The sequence below is a fragment of the Malus sylvestris genome, chromosome 4, assembly GCF_916048215.2.
Source record: "Malus sylvestris chromosome 4, drMalSylv7.2, whole genome shotgun sequence".
In the NCBI taxonomy this organism is placed as follows: Eukaryota; Viridiplantae; Streptophyta; class Magnoliopsida; order Rosales; family Rosaceae; genus Malus; species Malus sylvestris.
The window spans coordinates 5,699,156-5,722,526 of record NC_062263.1 but is presented as its reverse complement, the minus strand read 5'-3'; the positions used below and the strand labels follow the sequence as shown (position 1 = coordinate 5,722,526).

Sequence of the window (23,371 nt, the reverse complement as noted above, 5' to 3'; positions counted from 1 at the left end):
AAACTAAATTTTATTCAGTCAGATTGTAACAATTTGATAATGAGAAAGCGCATCGGGATTCTTAAAAAGGGCAACTCAAAATGTTTGCTTGAATATTTTAAGAAAAAGAAAACTGAAGACAAGTCATTTTTCTATTCTCTTCGAACAACCGAGGAGAATGAAATAAGTGGTTGTTTTTTCTGTGATGGAAATTTGAGGTGCAATTATACTATATTTGGTGATGTTGTGTGTTTTGATACGACATTCAAAACGAATAGATATAATATGGTGTGTGGCCCAGTAGTTGATATCAATAATCATGGTCAAACCATACTTTTCAGATGTGGTTTGCTAGATAGAGAGACATCAGATGCATGTGAATGGCTGTTCAAGGCCTTTTTACAAGCCATGGATGGAAAAGCACCAGGAACCATATTTCCAGATCAAGCCTAATCAATCGATGTTGCGATTAGTGAAGTATTTCCTAATTGCCACCACGGACTTTATTTGTGGCACATATATCAGAATGCTGCGAGGAACTTGAATCATGTTTTTAGTGAGTTTAAGAGTTCAAAAGATGCATATATGATACAGAGACTGTTGAAGAATTTGAATCAAGTTGGAATAAGTTACGTGATGATTATGAATTGAGAAAAAATGATTGGCTAGAAGGGATATATCTATTACATGAGAAATGGGCACAAGTTTATGGTCGAGACCACTTTTGTGCAGATATTACTCTTGACCAATTCCTATTATATTATTTTTACATATTATTCACAAGTTTCTTTTTCCACTATACTGTGATCCATTTCCATTTTTTTTCTTAGGTATGACAACAACACAAAGAATTGAAAGCATGAACAAGTTTTTGAAAAAGTATTTTGCTCGAAACCTCCTTCTGCAAGAGTTCATCATCCAATATGATAAAGCAGTAATAGATCGAAAAGAAAAGGAATGGCAAGCAAAAGATGCAACTAAACAAAAATGGCGTAGTTTGTATTCTGATTGGAATGTGAAGATTGAAGCAACAAAGCAGTATACAAGTAAGATTTTTTATTGTTTCCAAGAGGAGGTTAAGAAAGTTTTAAATTTGAGGCTACTAAAATTAGAAAGTGATGATGGGCTAACATGTACATACACAGTAATGAACTCAGGAAAACAAGGAATTAATAGAACACTTATGTATGACCTTGCAAATCAAATAGTTTTGTGCAGTTGAAAAAAGTTTAAGTTTGAGGGGATTCTTTGTGCACACGCTCTAAAGTTATACTATGATTTAGACTTGTCAAGTATACCATCCGATTATTATTTGAAAAGATGGAGCAAGGATGCTAAATGTGGTATTGGATTTGATTCTTATGGTGAACCGGCTATGAATAATTTAGACTCATCTTCCTTGGTTCATTATAGCGAGCTATCTAATATAGCACAAAGAATCATAGCAAAAGGGACAAAAAATAGCAAAAAATGTAGTTTTTTGAAATCTGAGTTGTTAAAGTTGGAGAAAAAAATGGAAAAGCATGCCAATTTTGGAGAACAAGATGATGGAACAAATTATGTAAATTATGTTAAGCATGTGACTGAAGCAGAGAAAAATCTTAAAATCCAAGATCCAAAAGTTCAGAAGTCCAAAGGTGGGGGTAAAGGTAGAATGAAGAGTGCTTTGGAATCTAATCAACCTAAAAAGAAAGGTCCATACAAGAGAAAATGTTAGCACTTATTTGGCTTGTTTTTATTTACTATTTGATTCACAATTTGCATTTGTCAATGTAATTATTATTTTTATTGTTTAATAGCTTTTAAAGAATCCAATTCAAATGCATATGAGATGAACGGACTATCAACAAGATATGCACAAACTCAGGTTTATCGTTTAGCAATTTTTTGTCATGAATGTTTTATTTATTTATTTATATTTTTGTTCATTAGCATTGTTTTAATATATTTCTGATGGATCAATTGGAATTGGTATCTAGGGACATATTGGAATGCCAAGTTAAAACCAACTCAATATGGCACCCGTAAGTCAAGTCACACATTTTCCTTATGGATTTCCAATTGTTCCTTGTGTTCAAGGGATTCAAAATCTGCCAATTCAAGGGATTCAAAATCACCAACTTGGATTTCAAGCTATAAGTCCCATGATGTCCAATTACTCATTTATTTGTATCTTCACTAAATGTACTATATATATATATATATATATATATAGTGTACTATATTTTTGTTCTCTAGTTTCATAAGTAATTTTTTTTCTTTTTATTAATTTGCAAGAAAGCATTCAAACAATACCTTGGGAACCACTCCTCAACTAAAATTTTCAAATCCATCAACATCAAACATTCAACCAATCCCTTTGGGAACCACTCATGAACTGAAATTTTCAAATCCATAAACATCTTAGATCAAGTTGTAATAGAATTTAGAAATTTTTTTTTGGAATGACATCCTTTGAAGTGGAGAATATTCATCCTACTAGCTTTGTACAATTTCATTTTGATGAGTTTCATCTCAAACAATTGTATTTTGTTGGATATTGATGAGTTTCATCTCAAACAATTGTATTTTTTGGACTAGCTTTTTGTACAATTTTATTTTGACGAGTTTCAAATAAAACAATTGTATTTTGAATGACATCCTTTGTCCTATTAGTTTTGTCACTGAAATTAGTTTTTGTTGGATATTGACGAAGTGATTTGATATGATTCGTATATCCATATAAAGTTAGAATCATATGCAGATGGAAGATCAAGCTCACATATTTTAATTACCATAAAAGTTTGATTACACATATTTTGATTACCATAATCTCCAACTAGTTACAGATCCTATTTATGATAAAAACTCCTTACATGATCATACAATAGTAAGGATCTAAGTCATGGAAGTTTACAGAAAACAATGACTATGAAGGTGTAATCGACATTGGGGTTGTAAGTTTGTGTTTATGTTTTTAAATTGGAATTAGTTGAGTCTGTTTGTATTCAAAAATGGGAGTTTTTAAGTTTTAATAAAAATGTTAAAAAGAAAGGATATATATGGAAGTAAATGAGTAAAAGTAGATTCTCACTCCTATTAATTAAAGCAAAAAATAAAATAAAAAAAAAGAGGCTTAACTAGAGTTAGTGTGGATTACACATGGCAAGCATTGAAATGGGTGGTGAGCATACCCTATAGTTAGTGTGGGTGAGCAAAAATGCACCCTCATCGAAAAGAATCCAATGAAATTTGGTTAAATACAAAGATACGTAATAACCAGAACACAAATTCACAATTATCATCCAACTCTTAGGTTAAGATTTAAAATTTTAGTCTAGAAATAGTTTTTTTTTTCGCAAATAATTTTAGGTTAAAAATTTAGCCTGAAATTATTAAAAAATGAATTTAAACTATTTTTTTTTTAGAAATTTTTCAAACATAAAATTTAGGTAGATTATCATAATTTATTTTTATGAACATTTTAACCTAAAAATATTTAGATTCCGATATAAGTTAAAAATTCACTAAATCGACCCATATAAATGTATTTATAGAGTTTTTTTAGTGAATTTTGATTTAAATAATTTTTTAATTGTTTCAGCTCTGGATTTATTTTTCGGCCATTATATCTTTTTTTTATTGTTAGATTTGATTATATTTTATCTCAACTGTTGAATTTCATGTATTTAGAAATTAAATAGGTTTGAATCTCGATCACTAGATCAACCAACGATCCAATAGTTAAAACTGTTGAATCGAAAAAGAGCAGTTAGGCTCGTTTACATTCTCATCATAAGCAAGCCCCACTTCTTATCAGCCCTTGCGCATCTCGAGCATTGGGCGCTGCCTTGCTGTGGCCTTCATTTTTCTAGGCGTTGCCACGCGCATAAGGTGAGCTAGCCTTTTAACCCTGGCCGGAATTTAGGCTAAATTGCCCAAATTTTAAGTTTTAACCGAAAACTTATTTTAGGTCCAACCATTGGAGAATGATTGTGTTAGTTTAAAACCTAAGGGCCTGTTTGATATCATATTAAAAAAATTTCATCATTTCTTAAGAACATATCTTGAAAATAATTTTCTTTAAGACTCAAAAACTTGTTTAGTATGAAATTTAAAATTTTTAAATTTTAAAACTTAAACTGGACAAAGAAATCCAAAGAGAGGACGTTGCAAGAGAGGGAGAAAGAGGAGAGATGAGGAAAAAAAAGTAAGAGAGGATCGGAGGAGTGAGAAAGAAGAGAGACTATCGAGGAGATAAAGAGGAGGAAGAGAGAGATAATGAAGAGAGAATGAAGAGAGAATGAAGAGAGGGGATTGGAAGAGAGAGAAAGAAGAAAGAAAAAAAGGAGAGAGACATATTTGGAGTGAGAGGGGAGGAGAGAGGGAAAATAAATGAGTGAACTTTAAGTTTAAAAATTCTAAAAACTCACTTGTGGTGTTTTTAGAGAATATACTATATTTTTAAGTTAGTCTTAAGTTTAGTTTTTGAAAATAATCCTACCAAACAAGTTTTTAATGCCTTAAATTTGAAAAGTGATGTTGAGTTTAAAAAGTTGGATTCAAGTAGAGTACCAAACATGACTTAAATTTTTTGTTTTAACCCAAACGATAGATATATCTAAGAGGTGAAAAGTTTGAATTTAAAACACCAGTGAGTTGAATATGAATGACATAACTACTAGGAAAATTAAGGTCCAATTTGTGATTGCTATGCTTTTTTTAAATTCTGTCGTGTTTCAAGAATAATCGGTTGTAAATTAAAACAATTGAGCGTTTATTTTGAAACAACTTTAAAGTGGAGTAACTTTTGATGAAAAAAAAAAAAACCAATAACAAACCGGGCCTAAAAGTATACACAATAGGTGAAAAGCAAACAAAGATGAGATGAGATGGTAAATAAGAGATCTTAAATTCAAATTTCGTTGACTACGAGTTCGAACTATTTAATCTCTCACCGCTAAAAAGTGACAAGGCTGTAACTATACAACATTTTTTCATTGACGCAAATTACCAAGACAAAGTAGGAGCCGGAGATTATGATACAACTTTGTCTAAAATCCAAAGCTCTAATCCCAGCCGGTTAGTCCTAACGATGTTTTGTCCATCTAAAACGGGAGCCATTTCTTGCGTTCCAAGTTACAGCACTTGCCTCTGAAGCCTCAGCTTTCTCAGCTCTTCATGGCACGGAGCAAAAAACTCATGTCGAAGTGCTTCCTCGGCGCTTATCCTAACCCTCGGGTTCACTGCCAAGCACTTATCGACAAGATCAAAAAGCGGTCCCGGGATTTCGTTGAAGAAATCCGGCCTCTTTGTGCTCCTTCTACACCAATCCTGCAGATTGATAGACGGCAAAGATTCTGTACAATAGAGGCCCTGTGACAAAATATTACTTTGCAATTTCAACGACTCTGCAGATTGAAATATCATGTACTAGATCGAAGAAGTAATGAATGATTAATACCGCTGGAAAGGACAATTCGCGGTCGTGTAGCTTGGCAACTTCCCATAAATCTTCACTGCCTCTCAACTTTGCGATGTCCTTTATGTTCCTGATAACACCCATGGCAATGGTTAGCAAAATATTTTATATAAAGAATACAGAGAACTAGGATTACGCATAAAGCGTTTGGATCGAAGCAAGGGTGTTTACTGTTCAGGATCGCCACCAAAGGGTGTTCTGCCAATCATGAAGTAGAGAAGAGTGACACCGGCAGACCAGATATCAAGCTTGGGGCCTTGAAATGGGGATCTCAAGAGAACCTGCATAAACCACACAGAATTATGACAAAAAAAATTCAAGAAATGAAAGAGATGGTTTCAATCGTTTACCATAAGTTATCAAAATGGCACTGTTTTTCATCATGATTCCATCTCAATTTATTTCATTAATCTAACAGCTTCGTAGAAAAAGAAAAAAAGAAAAAACTATCCAAACAATTTGGTCCAATTTCATGTGCACCTCAAGTACTCCAGAATGGGAGTGGAGAGTCAAACACAAGACCTCGGGTGAAGGGGTAAATGCTTTTAAACACTTAAGTTAGAAAGCGTCACAAGGTTGGTTATTGCTTGGCTAAGTTTCTTAGTTCTTAGTACGAGTAACCAGTGTGATTCCAACAATGCATAAAGTTACAAGATTTACAGAGTGTAATGGCAGGACAAATTGAGGCTATATGGATAAACTAAGGTAAATATAACAACCATATGAACCTCACCTCCGGAGCTCGGTATCCTTTAGTTCCAGCACAAGGACCTTCTTTCTTTTGCTTTCCACCCCCTAAGACAAAATATGAACAAACAACAGTAAAGAAATTTGCTAGTCCAACCAGATTGTCCAAGACTCCAAGTCACTGAAAGAAACAAACCTCTGCTTCTGATCAAATCTGCACCACCAACACCATTGCCAGTTGAGTGCAGAGGCATTGGAGTGATATAGAAAAGCTTTTCATCCTCATTTCCAGGAGGGGCAGGAATCCTCTTTCTCATAGGAGCCGAAACACCTGATGATATATGGTTTTGATTCTGCATTGCTTCCTGTACTAGGTTGATGAGCTCTTTCCTTCCTTGGGATGGCACAGGTTCCCTCAACCTTTCTACTGGAGGAGTCCTGATATTACTCACATCCTTTACTGATGTTATACCTGAGCCATCTGCACCCTGACTTTTGATTAGGCTTCGGCTACCCGAAGAATTGTAGGGCTTTATTTGGCTAAGAGCCTTTTTTTTCAAGTCCCTCGGATCAAAAGTGGATTTGAGACCTTTTTTGGTCTCCCCATTGGCAATTATTAAAGACTTAGCAGTTGGCAACTTCTGAAGTGGGGTTTGAGGTACAGATTTTGCATTTGTAAGTTTCTCATCATAGTCATATCCAGATTTTAATTTGCCTGTGAAATATCAAAAATTAGCTTCATCAATTTTCCATTCTTTCTACCAGAAAACTCAATTAAAAAACATTTAGCACATATAAGCAAAATGCTATTGTTTTTTTGTCCCTAATTCTCCAAATATAATGATCTGCAAAATTGAGAGTCTGGAGATTGAAATTAAACTGAAAGCAAAAGGGTATGTAGATGCTTGTAACCATCATTTAGTACTTGTTTAACACTTGATTATCTATATAATCAGTAACACAACAAAATTGAGTTTCAATAATTAAAACATGCGAACAATATATCTGTTTTACATGGAAGAGACGAAAGCTTACGAGTTCCAGGCTTCATATGCAAATCCTGTCAAATAAGGAAAATCAATATTGAGTAAAAAACACTAATAGATCAACAAATTTCAATATGGTTGCAACAGAAAAATAAATTATTGAAACAAACTAAAAATAAAGTAAAAAGTGGGGACAGGTATGACCAACCGTTGCAAGATTGAAATCTATGAGGTAACCCTTGTTGGCCTTACGAGAGAAAAGGAAGTTTCCAGGTTTAACATCTCTATGTACGACTCCCTGTGAATGCACAAAAAAAAAATTTAGAAACTATTACAAAAAGCTCTTGAATCCTACTAGAATATGCATAACACCAATAGTTACCTGTCTATGAAGGCTTGCCAGCGCCTTAAACAAGCAATAGCCATACCAATGTAGGTGAGAAAGACCTATCTCTTGCTTTAAAACCTAAAAGTAAAATCAATGTCAAACAAAAGCTTCAAAAGAAGTGGAGAAAAGTTAAGAAAATGTCCAATAATCACCTCAGGCCTATCATGCTCAACGTGTTGCAGTACAAAGCAACTGGAATTTTCATTCTTGATATGGCCTTCATATTTTATCACGAAGTTTTTGCCCCTACATTACAAAACTTACTGGGATGTAAAATCTCACTAATGATTGCCACCAAAGCTCTAAATTTTGTACTTGAAACTTTAAACACTTACCCAAATTTTTCCAGCATCCTTAACTCATTGTTAACATGATGCTTATGAGCATTAGCATGTGGGCCTGTAGAGCGGTTAAAGAAATATGAGATATGGAACTTCGTTTTGGGTTCAACTAAAAAGGGTTTGAGTAACACCCTTCCCATTGGACCTGAAACCCCTTCTAGTATGCCATTTTAAGTCTAACTAGAAGGGGGTTCTGGGGGCAGCTATAACCCCTTTCAAGCCTTAAACGGGTTGGAGTACACGATATGCAGAATACAAAGCACTTTCGATTTGCAACTCCAGTTTTTTTTTTTTTTTCAATTGCTTTCACACCCAACTTAATTTAGTTCCATTCTACCACCTAAATTACATCATAAATAATCCAGAATAAATCAACAAAAACACATTATTAATGAGCCAAGTTACAACATATTTAGATTCATAAAAGGCACGAAGGGAGCATGTGATGACAATGAACAGTTGATTGTTTAAGTTTATTAGAAAACTGAAAGTTGGGGGGCTGTCATTGGCTATAACATTTGGGTAAATGTTTCCTTTCCCTTCACTTGGTGTTTATTTGATATCTAAGTGAAAAGCTAGCAGTGACTAGGAAAAGGAAAGTTGACTTAAATTATTCAAACAAACAATGCCATAATTCACAAATGTGACTGAGATGCACTTTATGTGAAAGATTACGGACGAGTGTACCAAGACATCTAACCAGAAATGGTTGCTGACTTTAGGAGATAGCAGATATTTGTATTGCATATGCAAGCAGATTGAGTCATCACAAGAGGCAACAGTCTGAACCCTCAGGACAATCGACATACAAAAATTATGTGTTACTTACACTTAATGGCGACCTTTTTGTTGTCATTTTTGGTCCGTGCCCTGTAAACAGTGCCATAACCACCTACAGTTTGGGAAACAAATAAGAAAATCAATAATGACAAAGAGGTTGATAGGGGTGCGAAAAATCCAACATAGTCAGATCATTATATACCTGAACCTTCTTCTTCTTCTACAATATGGGATTCAAAAATTGGAAATTCTTTTTTCTCCGGTTGATCCTACAAAGTGTCATATGCTTACTAAGTATAAGATCATTAATGAAATGCATACTTGCACTCATTGAAACAGAGAGAACATTTATATTTCAGAAGCGTAGCATACCTTAAGAGAAACAGATTTATGGCGTCCATTTCTTTCATTAACATGCATGTCATCACAATTTCGTTTTGATTTCTGTACTACGCTGATTGGCTTTTGATTTGTTTCACGCTTCTGGTTCTCTTTGGGAGTGGCAACAGCCTGATCATGCTCTAAGTTGTGTGATTGCAGTCTCGGAGCCATTTTATCCTTGTCAACCGCCTTCATCTTGGAGGAGGGCATCAACAATTGCTTTTGCAATACAGAAAATTCAGTAGCTGAACTTATGGTCTTGGTCTCATGTCTTCTTGTTTGCTTTTTATTCAGAGGCATCATATCTTCACAATCCGCCTTTCTCAATCTTTTGACCTTACGCCTAGGCATCATATCATAAAGAGCAATATTTGTCTGGGAGAAATTTTCTATTTCTCCATTAGGGATGCGAGAAGCCACTAACAACTCTTCCTCCTCACCTCCAACAACTCTTTCATCTTCAACGAGTCCAACATTTGTAACTTTACAACTACCATTTACATTCTCATCCACGACTGGTGATATATTGTTCTCTTTCATTTCTTCCAGACATAAAATCCCACTGCAGTCTATCTCATGTATGTCAGCTCCTTCATAAAAGACTAAATCATCAGACGCCATGATTGGAAGAACTGGTTCTAAACCGACGACACAATCCATTACCAGTCTGTTAACTTTCATTTCCACAATTGTATTGGTCCCCTCCGTTTGATCCTCTACATGGTCAACACTATTCAATCCTAAACTTGATTGTCCAGTTCTGTAATTGATATATAACGAAGAATTTAAAATCGATTTGTTCACCGTCAGTGTCATCCAACTTTGTAGCATATTTATGTATTTGCAGATGTAGTAGTCAGCCATATGAGAATGTGTCTGCAAAAATTGATCTGAATTACAAGCTTCCCAGATAAGCAATCTGTTTTATTTCACTTTATTTATACATCGAAGAATCGCCCTTCAAACGAAATAGGAAACCTCAAATTCAACATATTTTGTGTTCTCTTAGGATTACAAATTACGTGATTAAAGTGATTCTTTTTATTTTGGTAGTTCAACATTTCCAGATTACAATTTAAAATCAAAAAAGCAAAATTCAAAAATCCCCCAAAAAACAATTTAATCGTACCTTCGAACGAGTATGACCAACTGCTTTCCGCGCTCTACTCTCTTCATTCCCTGCAGTTCATCACAACCATTACCAAACAAACACATTAAATCCCCCAAAAAAAAACAAAAACAAAAACTACAATCAAATGTAACAGTTACCATTTCCAAAATCCACAATTAATCTCTTTGCCGCAGGACGCCCAAATCCGAAATCCCAAACCGCCCGTTTCCGCTTCCCCAAGCAGACTCTCACTGCATCGCCGGCACTGCTATGTGAAAAGAACTCGAGGAAAGCTGCTAAGGAAGCGGGTGACGGCGTAACGTAGAGCTGGTTCGATAAGCAGAGAGGAGAGCCCGGGGTGGAGCAAAGGTATCGGACTAGGTGAGGCGATGCAGGGAACAATGTGCATCGAGAGGCGAGCTCGGAGAGGTGAGTCGGGCGGCGAAGTTGTAAGAGGAGGGCGAAGAGGTGCCAGGCCTTCCTGGACTCGGAGACGTTCCGGGTTATGGGAGCTGAGTCGGTGGGACGAGTCGCCATTTCCACGGTTGATTGATGAGATTTGGATCGGAGACACAGAGAGAGAGAGAGAGATTGGAATAGAAGGAGAAAGATGGGCGCCAATTTTCGCACGTGTAGGGTTTGAGATTTAGCGCCTGAAGAGTTCCCGCCATTTTCCCCCTCTCTTTCTTTAAAAAAACAAAAAATTTGTGTAATTTGGGCCTGTTAGGCCCAAACCAGATTACTTTGCAATAGTTTGTGCCTATAATTTGTTCAACATGTACAAGACGACTTGAATTATTATTATTATTATTATTATTTTTTAACAAATGATATTATCTATTATGAACTTTTTTATTAGCCAATTACCCTCTAAACATTTAACTAATAAACTACTTTCCGCAACGGCAAATTTTCAAAGATTTCCATCTATTATTTCATCCACAATTGTCATGTGACAACTCGTAAACACTTTCGATTTGTTGTATTCTCTCGACTTTTATTGTTTGACACTTTCATATTTTATTATATAGATTTTTTTTTTAATTTAAAAAAAGGGTATGCTTCGTCACGGGATTCCGCATTTTTTGGGGCCAGAAAGACTTACAGAGGCATATCAACCTTCCTTTGTCCACCATCGTATGGTCCACCAACACTAGGAATCGAATCCATGACGTTTCTGTATAAACACGAGTTAGGTAATTGTTTTTAGCTTTTCAGAAAAATGAAAACTGAAAACAATTACTCAACGGAAAACTGAAAAATTAGAAAAGGGATATCAAATGAACCATTATCCTCCTGTAACACACCCTGCTTTAATCATGCTCTCATTTTTTCGTTTGATTGATTCAATCTGGTGGTGACCAGTAATAAAGAGTAGTGCGTGAGAAATGTGTGGTTGGCATTTCCGTTGAGCAAGGTATGTGGAGTGCTCTCACGGGGAATCATGGTGAAAGTTAGGATATGGGATCACATACTGGGATCTTGAGCAAGAAATACTTTTTCACTTGAAGCAGGTAAGGTATACAGAAATCCACCTCCCAAAATGCAGTTATTCTGTTAATGCCTACCTTTCAACATGACATGTATTCCGCATCATATTTAATCGTCACCAAACTTCGAATTACCTTAAGGACTCGTAACAATCGGAAATTTGAAAAGACGGCGTGCAAATTAACTTGCAAAACGGTGTTTTAAAGCTGAAAACAAATTTACCAGACGGGAGCAGTGAGCGTATAACTCGATGGTGAAACATGTGCTACTCGAAGTTTTTTCTTGGGAGACCTACCGAACAATGTCAGAAATGTTGCATACCGAGCGTATAACCACTGTTTCAAAATCTGCCTAACGCCGCATGCTAGATGCTCCGATTAATGCCTAGGCGTTTGAAAATTAAGAAAGAACGTCTAGCCCTACTGAAACGCTCACCTAGCCCGCCCAGACCCGCCTAGACACTCATTTAGATTGCGACTCATAACTTTCATTTTGCATTTTATTTTTTCAATAAATTGTAAGAGACTTGTTGAATACTTAAATGAACACACATTATATACTTGTTCCCCATGTTTTCATTATGTTCCAATAGCTCATAATATATATGTCATTCCATTTTGTAATTTATGATGAAATCATATATATTTTAAATATAAACAGACATTTGTTTACACAAAATATAATAGATTTAATCAAATTCGTCTAGTCCGCCTAGACGCCCAACTAGACCCTGCCTAGCTGCCTAGGCGCTAGGCCCCATCCCACCACCCGACTAGCGCCTAACGTCTTTTAGAACCTTACGTATAACACGATGGTGAAACAGAAACATATTCAATAAATCAACTAATCGCGATGCAAATTTGCAACAATCATCATCAATATACAAAAACCGAAGTAAAGCAAACTTTCCAGCAAACGAAACACAAAGAAAGTATACAATGAATTTGTCAAGAAAATATTTCCTGATATCCTGAATAAACGTTAAGTCATTCTGTAGATGGTGAAGACAACGAAAGGTTCAAGAGGAAGCCAACCATGAGTCCAATGAGTCCCACTAAAATTGCAAAGGTGAAGGAGAAGCCTGGGTCACCCTTCCGAAATCTTCGCTTCTTCAGCATATCCTGTAGTGAACAACAGAGAATGTCGGGGGTGAGAGCGCAAGCATGTCGTTTGACATATTTAACTAAACCACTTTCTGAAGGACATTTCCATATACAGTTTATATAATTATACTTCCCCTACTTATTTCAGCTCCTATCAACCTCACCCGCATTGTCTGAATACATGTTGAAAGTAGGAAGAAAAAACTAGTCAAAATCCAGATACGTATCCAGATACCGGGTCATTTAATTTCTTGAATTGTTGATCTGAGCATTAAACAACTTATAAGTGCTTCTGACCATATATATAGCTCCTCGTCTTCAATTTTCCAGAATCTCTATGGTCACCTAACAAAATTCTAGTCTTCCAGCTTTTATAAGTTGTGATGAATGTCTCTTTATGTTGTATTAAATATACGTTGGAGCGTTAGATTTGAGATTAAAATATTTCCATGGTCCGGACTCAGGATTAACGCACCGACTTTTAATGTTTGGACTCTAGCTATAGGTAAAGATCAAACAATCAAGGATAAGCTGCTTAGGTTAATACTTAAGTCTTTCTGTACGTGTGTGTATTAGAGAAAGCAGAGGAATAATTATCTACTAACCAATTCCTGTTGAAGTTGCTGTGTTTGTCTAACAGCTGCATCTCTTTCTTCCTTCAGGCGCTGGAAAGCTTGATTCTACAAGTACAAATTCTAAAGAGTTAGAATATGAAATTAATTCAAATATATTATGAATCGCTGGAATAACCTATGACATTTTATATTGGGCTGTTACAAGTTTTCGGTAAGCAAGCACTGAAAAAATGTCAACTAAACAAATGGGAGCACATAATCTTCGTATGATTCAAATAACAAGTTCCGATGATTCACACTTCATATGATTTCTTAAATTTTCTTTTATTATTATTTTCAGACATGATTGTTCTGCAGATATATAATATGTGGAATAAACTTCGCACAAATGCCTAATATATTGTGATTAAAACATGCTAAACCAATAACTTCATTCAGCGACCACCTTTAATCACTACTAGAAGTCAATACTTGTTTTTCTAATTATGCTTTGTATTGCAAGTGATGAAATGTAACATACAACACAATATTTGGATTAATTTTGTGAAGTAGTGGATTAAAGACCTTCCCTCAAAAACACAGAAGTCCAGAACTATAAGATGCACATCCATGATTCATTGTTACGCAAAAACACAAACACGTTTTCGAAAGAACCACAACACTTACAGAATTAGTATCAAGACTACGCATGGAGCTCTGCATAGCTTCATCTTCTGAGTTTCCTTGAGCAGGAGTGATATACACAACTCTAAGCTTGCACTCCTCTAAAACCCTTCCAGTTTCCTTAGTGAACTAGACCAAACATTAAAGAACAAGTTGTTGTATTAAAATGACAAATCAAGCTAGCAAAACAGGGTGAGTAATGTCCAACTTAAAATTCTTACAGTATCTTGTGGAAGGTCATCAACATCAGTATTTGGAGGCACTGTTGTACTCAGCAGAAGAAATTTATCTTTGCACTGCATATCTGGAGGATATTCTCGTTGGGCTTGGAGGGTGACTGCAGACCCAGCAGTTAGTTGGAAGCCAGTAGTACAAAAGCTTTTAAGGATATTAAGGTGCGTTACGTGCGTATAAAAAACACTAGTCGACGGTGCATGAACAATATGTTACATTCTTATGATTGGCCAAAGCCAGCTAACACAATCTTAGATTGAAAACTTTCCATTTAGAAGTATTGCCTGAGAGGATCACCAATACTGGAGATCACTTGTTGGGCAGTCTCATAGGTTTCTGAAGTTCGAGGTGAAGAAATAAGATTACAAAACAAATGGAAACTGTAACAACATGATGAGAAGAGTATTACCTCTGATTACATATGAATCCCAAGGCTGTATAATACCAGTGTTGGGCCGTACAAAGTACTTCTTCGGTGAAGTGGTTTTAACCTAGAAACAAGAGAATGATGAAAACAATAAAAAAAAATGCACTAGCGAATTCTAGATTGGATAAACATTGAATTCATTTATGAACAAAATTGGTACCTTAAAAGCAACATGGTGTTCTGTGTGATTGACAACTTTTAGATCACAAAAGCTTTGCTTTTCCAGCTCAACTGATCAAGAAAGTCAAATTCATTGGTATTTTATCAAACGTCATTAAACAAGAAAAGAAAAAACTTTTTATGCAAGAATTTGAAAAGAAATTGCATGGACATGGCACTAACTATAGTCAAATTTATGTAATAGTCCAATATGTATTTATGAGATTCACTCTATTAGCTGGAATTGCTTCAATTTGAACCCTTCCAAAAACCAGAGGAGTGCTGGCACCACTTATCATGCGCATAGGTAGGTAATTAGGTATATGTGTGTCTTGTTTATGTGTATGTATAGAGCAAAACATAAGTATGAAACTTGGGGCAAGCAAGTTCATGGGATTCAGTGCTGGAACCAGTAGTTTATGATGTTTGTAGTGGATTTCATCACAATGTTTAGTCACTCTTGTTTATAACATACCTAATTCAGCAATTCTTAGATTGCTGTTAAACCAGTAAGATCTGAAAAGAAACCATAAGTCAACCAGAGTCCAGAGAGTTAAAGGAGTATAACTGCTAAGGTGACCACAGAGTCCAGAAATCTGCTAATCTATAGGGCATGTAATCCCAGTCACTATGCATAGTAATTAGTAACCCTTCGATAGCTTTCTGAAAGTAATTAGTAACCCAATAAAACGAAGATTCCTAACAATATCTAGGATGTAACCTAGGGGGTGGTATAAAAGCTATTCAACAATTGTTAATAAAATTCCGCTTTGGTCAATTAAGACAAAGGTTAACAAGTAGAGCTCAAAAACTGAAAGAAGAGGCCATGAGGTACTCAACAAGAGAAGCAAAACAACAATAAAATAAAAAAGACTCGTGTCGAATGATAGGTCCGTCACACATTATCTCATACGAGCTAAAGAAATCCTCCTCAAACTTTTTCCTTTGATCATATTCACCTTTTGCTTAGCACCCACCATCATGTTAACAATCATTCAACATAAATCTACCGTCAATTGACAACGCAAACCTTTTAAGATATAAGCAATCATATGTGCCTAGATCACAAACCTTGCTGAGCTACAAAAGTAACCCAATAATCTATTGTTAATCTTAATTAAGAAAAAAAACTAGCAACAATGATCTCTTCCCCTTCAATTCACCCAAAAAACAGTCATTGTCAATGAAATTCCAACATTTATGAGTTCATGCAATTCAATTATCCTCGAATTCTCGGGAAAAAAAGAAAAAAAAAAACCATCTTTCTATCATTTGAGTATAATCATGATCAATTTCCCACAATAATTTAACTAAATATGCAGGGGGAGAGAGAGAGAGAGAGAGTACATAGGAATTTGAGCTCATCAGGATGAACGGAAATCAACTGATTACCACCACCGGCACTCATGATGGAACACCACCAAAGATGCAAACAATTTTCCTTCTTTCTTTTTCTTCCGAAATTTCACCAAACAATCTCAAACCCTGCCGTTCAAATTACCAGAACAAACCCTAGCTCAGAAAATCAATTACAAAAACATGAGAGAATTAACGCCTCTGCGAGTACATGGTTCCCATAGAGAGAGAAAGCAAGAGAGAGAGAGAGTAGGTGTGTTTGTGAAAGAAAATGTGCGTATGTGTTAGTGAGAGAGAGAGAGATTGAATTGGGAACTAACATATGGCAGGATGAGGTACGGATTGCTCGGTCCAACGGCAAATTCGACCTCAGCTTCGGAGATTCAGCCACCAAGATCGGGTTCGGTCCGAGCGATCTTCAACACCAAAACCAAACTCACCTCCTAATTAGATTGTAGAGAGAGAGAGAGGAAGAGAGAGAAGGGGGGGGAGGCTCCGATGGAAACGGCGGAGCTTCGAAGGAGCGGGGAGAGAGAGAGAGAGAGAGAGAGAGAGAGAGAGAATGATGAGAAGGCCACGTGTCAACAGGAAGGGAGTGGTGACGCCCGCTTCAAAAGTGAGACACGACGCTGACGCTGAGGAGAGGAAGGGGACTGGGGAAGGCTTTCGTGTGGGAGACATTATTCCTACCCGGTTTAAACTTTGTTGTACGTAACTCCTACCTACTATGCTGCCATGTGTCGCATAAGATCATCTCCAATCGAATGAGGGCTAGAGGATTCTCATTGGCCTTATAGTCTTTCTAGAAATTATATTTTAATTAACAGTATCATGTCATATTTCATAACCTCTCCAACTGAAGGGGTTAAAGGGCAATAGACCAAACATATCTCTGTGATAAAAAAATCATGTTCAACCGAGAGGGCCAAAGGGTTATAGGCCAAATATAATTTATTATTTTAATTGAATTAACATAGTTAATTAAATTAAACTACCATATTAAAATAAGATTTTCAGACATAAGTAGATTATTAGAAATGAGGTAAGATGGTATGGAATGATGAAAAGTATGTGAGAAAGGATGTAGGAAAAAAATTAGATTTTTTAAATAAAAAAATCGTCCAAAAAAAAAAAAAAGTGATATGGGCAAAAAAAAATTCTCAAAAAAAAAAAAAAGTGGGCTGGCTCATTGGGCTAACTGGCTGGTTGGCTGAAGATGCCCAGCCCGTTGGACTAATTTGATGCTTTTGGCCCGATGGGGCACACAAGCCCTTTGGCCTAGCTTTCAGTTGGAAACGGTTTTCGTGTTATTTAGGATTATTTTCGACCCTATGACCCTCTGGACGGATCGGTTAGAGATGGCCTAAGATACCCAAAGTTAACTATCAATAATTAATAATTTAAATTATCTATTAGTACAATCGTTTTCGTATGCCAATGATAGTTGGTTCAATTAGTAAGATTTTTACATTGTGCGTCATCCCACTAAAGTTTAAGTCTCGCCATTAGCCGTCCTCATTGTTGCATAATTTATGAATTTCTATGTATCCATACCGATGGAAACTAGCATGTTAGGTGCCACAAGTAAATACTGTCAGCCAGAGGTTGTGACTAAGCCATGTCGTTGTCGTTGAGAGTAACCAATCTCCCATAAAATTTTAATTATTTACAAATATATATATATATATATATATATATATAATCTTTTTGTCTAAAAAAAAATAAAAATAAAGAGACAATTGATTTCTATTATAAAATAAAATAATGAGCATATATAATCATGAACAAACTAGATTTTGTGTTTTTATTCAAACATTATACACACGTTATCATAACATCTTTAATTTGAAAAAAAAAAGAAAAGAGGAAAATTAATGAAAATGGTTTGAAAACTTTGAGTTTTAACGATAAGGACAAAATAAAGGGTAAAATGAATAGTATCATGATTGATTTTTTAATGTAAAAATGTGGTTTTTTCGTTAAAGTAAACAATAACGGAGCTTTTCATTAAAGTTCTCTAAAAAAAAATCCACATTTATTCTCTCTCTCTCTTTTGTCTTTCACGTTTTTCTTCACTTTTCTCTTTTTCGTATTATAATTTTTATTCTTTTTAAAATTTTATATTATATACACATAATATATGAGTTTAATCTTTGTTTAGAGCAACTCCACCTGGCAATCAACTATTCAATCCACCATATTAAACAGTAACTGCCTTAAATGAATAGTAATTACCATTAATGAACAATAATTGCCATTTACATCTCCACCCTTAGAACCCTCCCCCTGGCAATAAGCAATAAAAATAATAGTTTTTTATGTTTGTTTAAATAATAAAAAATTACAAAAGCTATCTCTCTGACACAAAAAAAATAAAAAATTACAAAACCCTCGGGCCACAGGCCCGTCGACTCCCCACCCCCCATTCGCTCGACCTCCCACCCTCACTCGGGCCCTTCCCCGCTGGATTTGCTCCCACCGGCCCGAGGGCCCTTTCTCCTCGCCTGACGCCCGAGCAACCAGCAAGGCTGGAGTTGCTCTTAGTTACTTACTAGCATATGCCCCACACTTTGTGTGTGAAAATAATTTTTATTTTTATTTTAAAATGGAAAGGAGAAAGGGAGAAAAAAGGAATGTGGATTAGAGACAGAAGTTTTCTTTTTTTTATATTTTATTTTTTAAAATTAGAAGATGTTAGAATTATCCTCGGGTGAGGCTTTAGAAAAAGGGAAATTTTTTTTAAACTCATTTAACCTATTTCTACACCTAACTTACTCTTTGCACCCATTTAATTTTTTACTAAACTATTAATATCTCTTTAAACCCAAATTTGATACCTAATATACTCCATAAACCCAATTCAATATGTGGATTTATTTTTACACCCATTTGACTTTTTGAAGTTGGTACACTCAACAAAATGTGGCTCCCTACCATTATGATGTTACACTTTTCTTCCTTTTTATCAATTAAAACAGTTTCTCGATTACATTTTACAAGAAGACGACGACCAATCATATAACTTAATTGAAACCTCTACATACCTATTATTGCTCTTCAGCAGTAAAATCAGGCTCCACCGGCTTCTGAAGTAGCGTCACCAGTAGTCTCTCTGGCACCCTTGCCTTCCGCGTACCACTACGCGGTGTATTAGCAGCAAAACGTGAGGCATAAATGGTGGCCCCTAGACTTGGGGAGCTGACCCCGGCCTTGGCCAGTGCATCTTGCAGCCTATTATCCTGTTCCCGCAGAGACTCTTCTAGCTTCTTCTTCATATGACGGCGCCACACTGCTTGTATAAACGTAGCTGCCCAAGTCCTCCACTGTTATGAGTAGAACCTGAATGTGTGCCGGAGGAGTTGCTTGCTGTGGAGTCTCCTGAACTGAGAGGCTACAATCTTCAAGTCATCCGCAAATGGGCAAGTCTGCAAGTCTGCAAATTTGCAATAAAAACAAGAAAAGCATACAAGTATCTGTCTTTATAATCAATATGTTCATTACCAATTACAAATTACAATATCAGTATTAATGGAGTGAAAGACGAACAGGTGATCCGTGCTTACAGAGGAGGACTTCATTTTCCATGCAACAACCTGATTGCTGTTCTTTCTTTTCGTCCTTGGGTTCTTGTTTTCAATGAAGAAATACGAATGCTCAGCTCCGTTTTCTGGGTTTTTTGTTCTTTCTTCTTTGTAGTTTTTACAGGGGACGGAAAATGTGTTGCAGAAAGCAGGATGATGGAGGAAGAAGTGATTGATCACTGGAACCCAGAAGAAACAAGAAGCAGAAGCATCAGCATTCGGAGAAACTAAACCAACAGAGAAGAAAAAAAATAATATAAAAACAGAAAAAATATATATATATTTTTAGAGTTTTAACGAAAAGCTCACAATACTGTTCATTTTTACACTAAAAAATCAAACTTGTACTATTTATTTTACCATTTATTTTGTCATTATCATTAAAACTCAAAGTTTTCAAACCCTTTTCATTAATTTTCTTTTTTTTTTTACATTTTTTTAATCCATTTAATTGCACTCTTTCAGATGTAAATAAGAATATTAATTGGAAACTTGAAATGTGTCAACAAATATCGATGGATAGTGAATACAGATTCAAGGCATAAACAAAAGGAGGGTGGAAGCTATTACAAAAGTACTCGCCAACCACGGGATGCAAAACTTCCCACTTACAAATAAAAAAATTTTCATTAAACCGTAATACTAAATGGTCTGGTTAAAAAAACTTTACGTGTGACACTTTTACTATTAATAATGAAATATCAAATTGCTAGAATCAAATTTTAGCACTAAAAATTATTATAAATTGATCATGGCATAGAATGTGAGTATTTCCAAATGAAAAAATAATTAACACTTTCTTTAGCTTCTCACACACTGCTTTTAAATCATATCCATTGATTCTGTTTGACTTATCTAATCTGATGACTAGATATTAATAGGGTGTGTAAGATGCTAAAAGGAATGTGTGAAAATCACTTCCGTTTCCAAATACGAGAGATTTCCAGAACCTGCTGCAGGGAAGGAAATATAACTTGCACTGTTGGAAATATGCTGTCATAGTTTCTGTGAAAAAAAAAAACTGGGCTCCTCCCAATTAACCATCAACTGCAAGTAGCATTTTACCACAGTGGTGGAAGGGTATTGAACCCTTGCACAACGACATGGGTTCATACTCCGTTGGTAACTAATCTAATATATAATCTAACAAAATCTATCGTTTGACAAAAAAAAATTAACCATCAACTGAAACCGCAATAGAAAGAAAGGGGGAAATTAACCTATATAGATTAATAGATACAACAAAAATTCGGGAGAACTGATACACATATCACATTAAATAAATGGGTTCCTGGATACATATAGTTTTTACAATGTGAAGGTTTTCACGAGACTACTCTGAAACCGAGAACAACAAAAGTAGAGCTGCGTACTATTTCTCATTTGAACGTCGAAAGCCTTGGAAGCTTGTCTCTCAAATAGTACAACCTTGCCCTCCTGACCTTCCTGTGACTCAGTACCTTTAGCTCCTTAATGTTTGGTGAGTATCTGAAATAACAAGCAATAGAAAAAAAACATATAACATAAAAATTACTCTTTATGGAAAATGATAATAACGCCCGAATTATTTCAAAACTCGAGGGAAGGCTTTAAGGGGAGAAATAACAAGTAACCATGCTAAATGCTAACACTCCTTCGAGCCTAAGCATCATCATCATGAATTCTAGGCATATTCTACTGAAGTAAGGGTTTTTCTTCTCTCGTATATTTTATTAAGTACAAAAAGGTCGAAAACCCAATGAAAAAGAAACCCTTTTGGGGTGGTTGGGGGTGAGAAGAATCCAATTATGCAGTTAGCATAAACTTCTTGGCAACCTCCTAGCTTACGCATGCTTCTAAAATAATTTCATCACCTATGCACCCAACTACAAAGATGGATCAAGTTGTTTAAATTTCGAAGAATGAAACATATGGTTTACAATGGATTAGACTAGACTCTAGAAAATCCTAATAAATAACCACCAGTGACCATAAGTATCCCAAATAGATTTTTCCTATGTTAGGTTATTCCGAGTCATGTCATCAGAATCCAGAGAAATCATGTATAGCCCGACTAGTTATTTGTGAAGGGTTATTGGACCACAGATCAAGCTTAGCATGTAGAAGTAGAACATAAGAGAAAAACTTACAGCGGGAACACAATCTCAACCCCTACGCCAGCAATAATCCTCCGAATGCGAATAGTTGTGTGAATACCAGCATTTTGTCTTGAAATGACAATGCCTTTATAGATAGACAGTCTTCTCTTATTTTCAGGAACTTCCTGTTAAGTCATACACATAAAAAGAATCACAACAGACTCACTCCGGCACAGTGTAAATCTCAACCAATGAAGCAGAACCACCATTACCAGTTTAATTTGCACAACATCTCCAGTTCTAATGTCGGGAACTGGCCTTTCCTGCTCTGCCGCCTCAACTGCCCTTTTGTTTAATATCTAAGCAAACAGAAGAATTCCGGTCAACATTAATCTCGGGTTTTAACAATCACTTACGGTTGAATGACGAAAAACCAAATGACAAATACCCTGTTTAAATACATTCCAGCTAAAAAATAGCCAATAAAAAATGCATATTTTGAAATCCCTGCTACTCTGCTGAGAATATCGATATCATTTTCATTCCCACATTATATCACCCACAGCATGATGATATCGATTTCAAAATTATGTCTTGGCGGGTTCAATTCTTCATTTTTGTTACATTTTCACACAAAGCAAGGAAAGCAGCAATAGAGAGAGAGAGAGAGAGAGAGAGAGAGAGAGAGAGAGAGAGAGAGAGAAGGGAACAAACTACCCCCATTATATCTCCGAGCTTAACCCGAGACTTTCTTGGCAGCTTCGGCTCTTCGGATTCAGGCTCCAGCACTGCTTCTGCTTCAGCTTCTACAACGGCCACAGAGGCCTCTCCGCTCCCAGTTGCTTCATTCTCTTGGGCATCATCAGTGGCTCCGACTTCACCTTCAGAGCTCGGGCCTGCTCTCACAACGAAGTTCCGTTTCGATATCGCGGAAACAATGGGACTGAAAACGGACCCAATTGAGCTCGATGAAACCCTAGAGAGCGAAACCCGGGCGCAATTGGAAGAGCGGCGAGAGAGGGCAGCTGAAAACCCGAGCTTTACGGGTGGGTATTGATTAGGGTTTCGTGGAATTGTTATCAGAGCCTGAAAACCCACAAATTCATCAATTTCTCTCCAAATTATTGCTACAATTCACACACACGCACACCACACACACAACACACAGACACAGACCAAATGTATAGAGAGAGAGAGTACCTGTGGAAGAATTTTGGAGCCCATGGGCATTAGGGTTTGTGGGAAATGAGGAAATGGTAGAGACGAGAGAGAGAGAGTTAGAGAGAAGAGGTCATGGGAGTAACTAGGAGTCTGCTAAACAGAGGAAATGAGAAGGAGGACACAGATGGCCTTATCTGTTCTATCTATTCCGCACGTGCGACGCTTCTTTTTATTTTTTTAATTTTTTTTGGAGTAAATCGATCGGAGATGGGTCGGACCACCCTATATCCGATCCGATATTGAAACTGTTTCAACCCAATCCGATTCGATATTTCAACGGATCTTCTAAAAATTAAGTCCATATCCGTTTTGTTGATCAGGGCCGAATCTTATTATGGGACAATGGGACACGTGTCCCCTTCAAGCTTT

At 36.1% G+C, this 23,371-nt stretch overlaps 3 protein-coding genes across 5 annotated transcripts; all 3 read right to left on the bottom strand.

Moving 5' to 3' along the window:
* Positions 1-4,846: 4,846 nt before the first annotated feature.
* LOC126617779 (uncharacterized) lies at positions 4,847-10,752 on the bottom strand. Its single transcript, XM_050285831.1, has 15 exons — positions 10,273-10,752; positions 10,133-10,182; positions 8,995-9,879; positions 8,825-8,891; positions 8,672-8,734; positions 7,837-7,900; positions 7,654-7,747; positions 7,496-7,579; positions 7,322-7,411; positions 7,142-7,187; positions 6,324-6,842; positions 6,174-6,235; positions 5,612-5,721; positions 5,423-5,510; positions 4,847-5,334 (listed from the first exon to the last, which is right to left on the bottom strand). The coding sequence occupies exons 1-15, from the start codon at positions 10,649-10,651 to the stop codon at positions 5,098-5,100; spliced, it is 2,838 nt and encodes a 945-aa protein (XP_050141788.1). The 5' UTR covers positions 10,652-10,752; the 3' UTR covers positions 4,847-5,097.
* Positions 10,753-12,420: 1,668 nt separating this feature from the next.
* LOC126619955 (vesicle-associated protein 2-1-like) lies at positions 12,421-16,796 on the bottom strand. Of its 3 annotated transcripts, none has more exons than XM_050288391.1 (8): positions 16,443-16,796; positions 16,114-16,282; positions 14,768-14,838; positions 14,590-14,671; positions 14,168-14,283; positions 13,950-14,075; positions 13,314-13,388; positions 12,421-12,726 (listed from the first exon to the last, which is right to left on the bottom strand). In XM_050288391.1, the coding sequence occupies exons 2-8, from the start codon at positions 16,172-16,174 to the stop codon at positions 12,592-12,594; spliced, it is 666 nt and encodes a 221-aa protein (XP_050144348.1). In that variant the 5' UTR covers positions 16,175-16,282; positions 16,443-16,796; the 3' UTR covers positions 12,421-12,591. The 3 variants fall into 3 exon arrangements, with proteins under 3 accessions (XP_050144348.1, XP_050144349.1, XP_050144347.1); XM_050288392.1 differs by having other exon boundaries at positions 16,114-16,278; XM_050288390.1 differs by having other exon boundaries at positions 16,114-16,251; positions 16,443-16,795.
* A 4,155-nt stretch (positions 16,797-20,951) lies between these two features.
* Positions 20,952-23,149, bottom strand: LOC126619878 (50S ribosomal protein L19-2, chloroplastic-like). The gene is made up of 5 exons (XM_050288296.1): positions 22,982-23,149; positions 22,499-22,867; positions 22,054-22,140; positions 21,833-21,966; positions 20,952-21,191 (listed from the first exon to the last, which is right to left on the bottom strand). The coding sequence occupies exons 1-5, from the start codon at positions 23,009-23,011 to the stop codon at positions 21,083-21,085; spliced, it is 729 nt and encodes a 242-aa protein (XP_050144253.1). The 5' UTR covers positions 23,012-23,149; the 3' UTR covers positions 20,952-21,082.
* Positions 23,150-23,371: the final 222 nt, after the last annotated feature.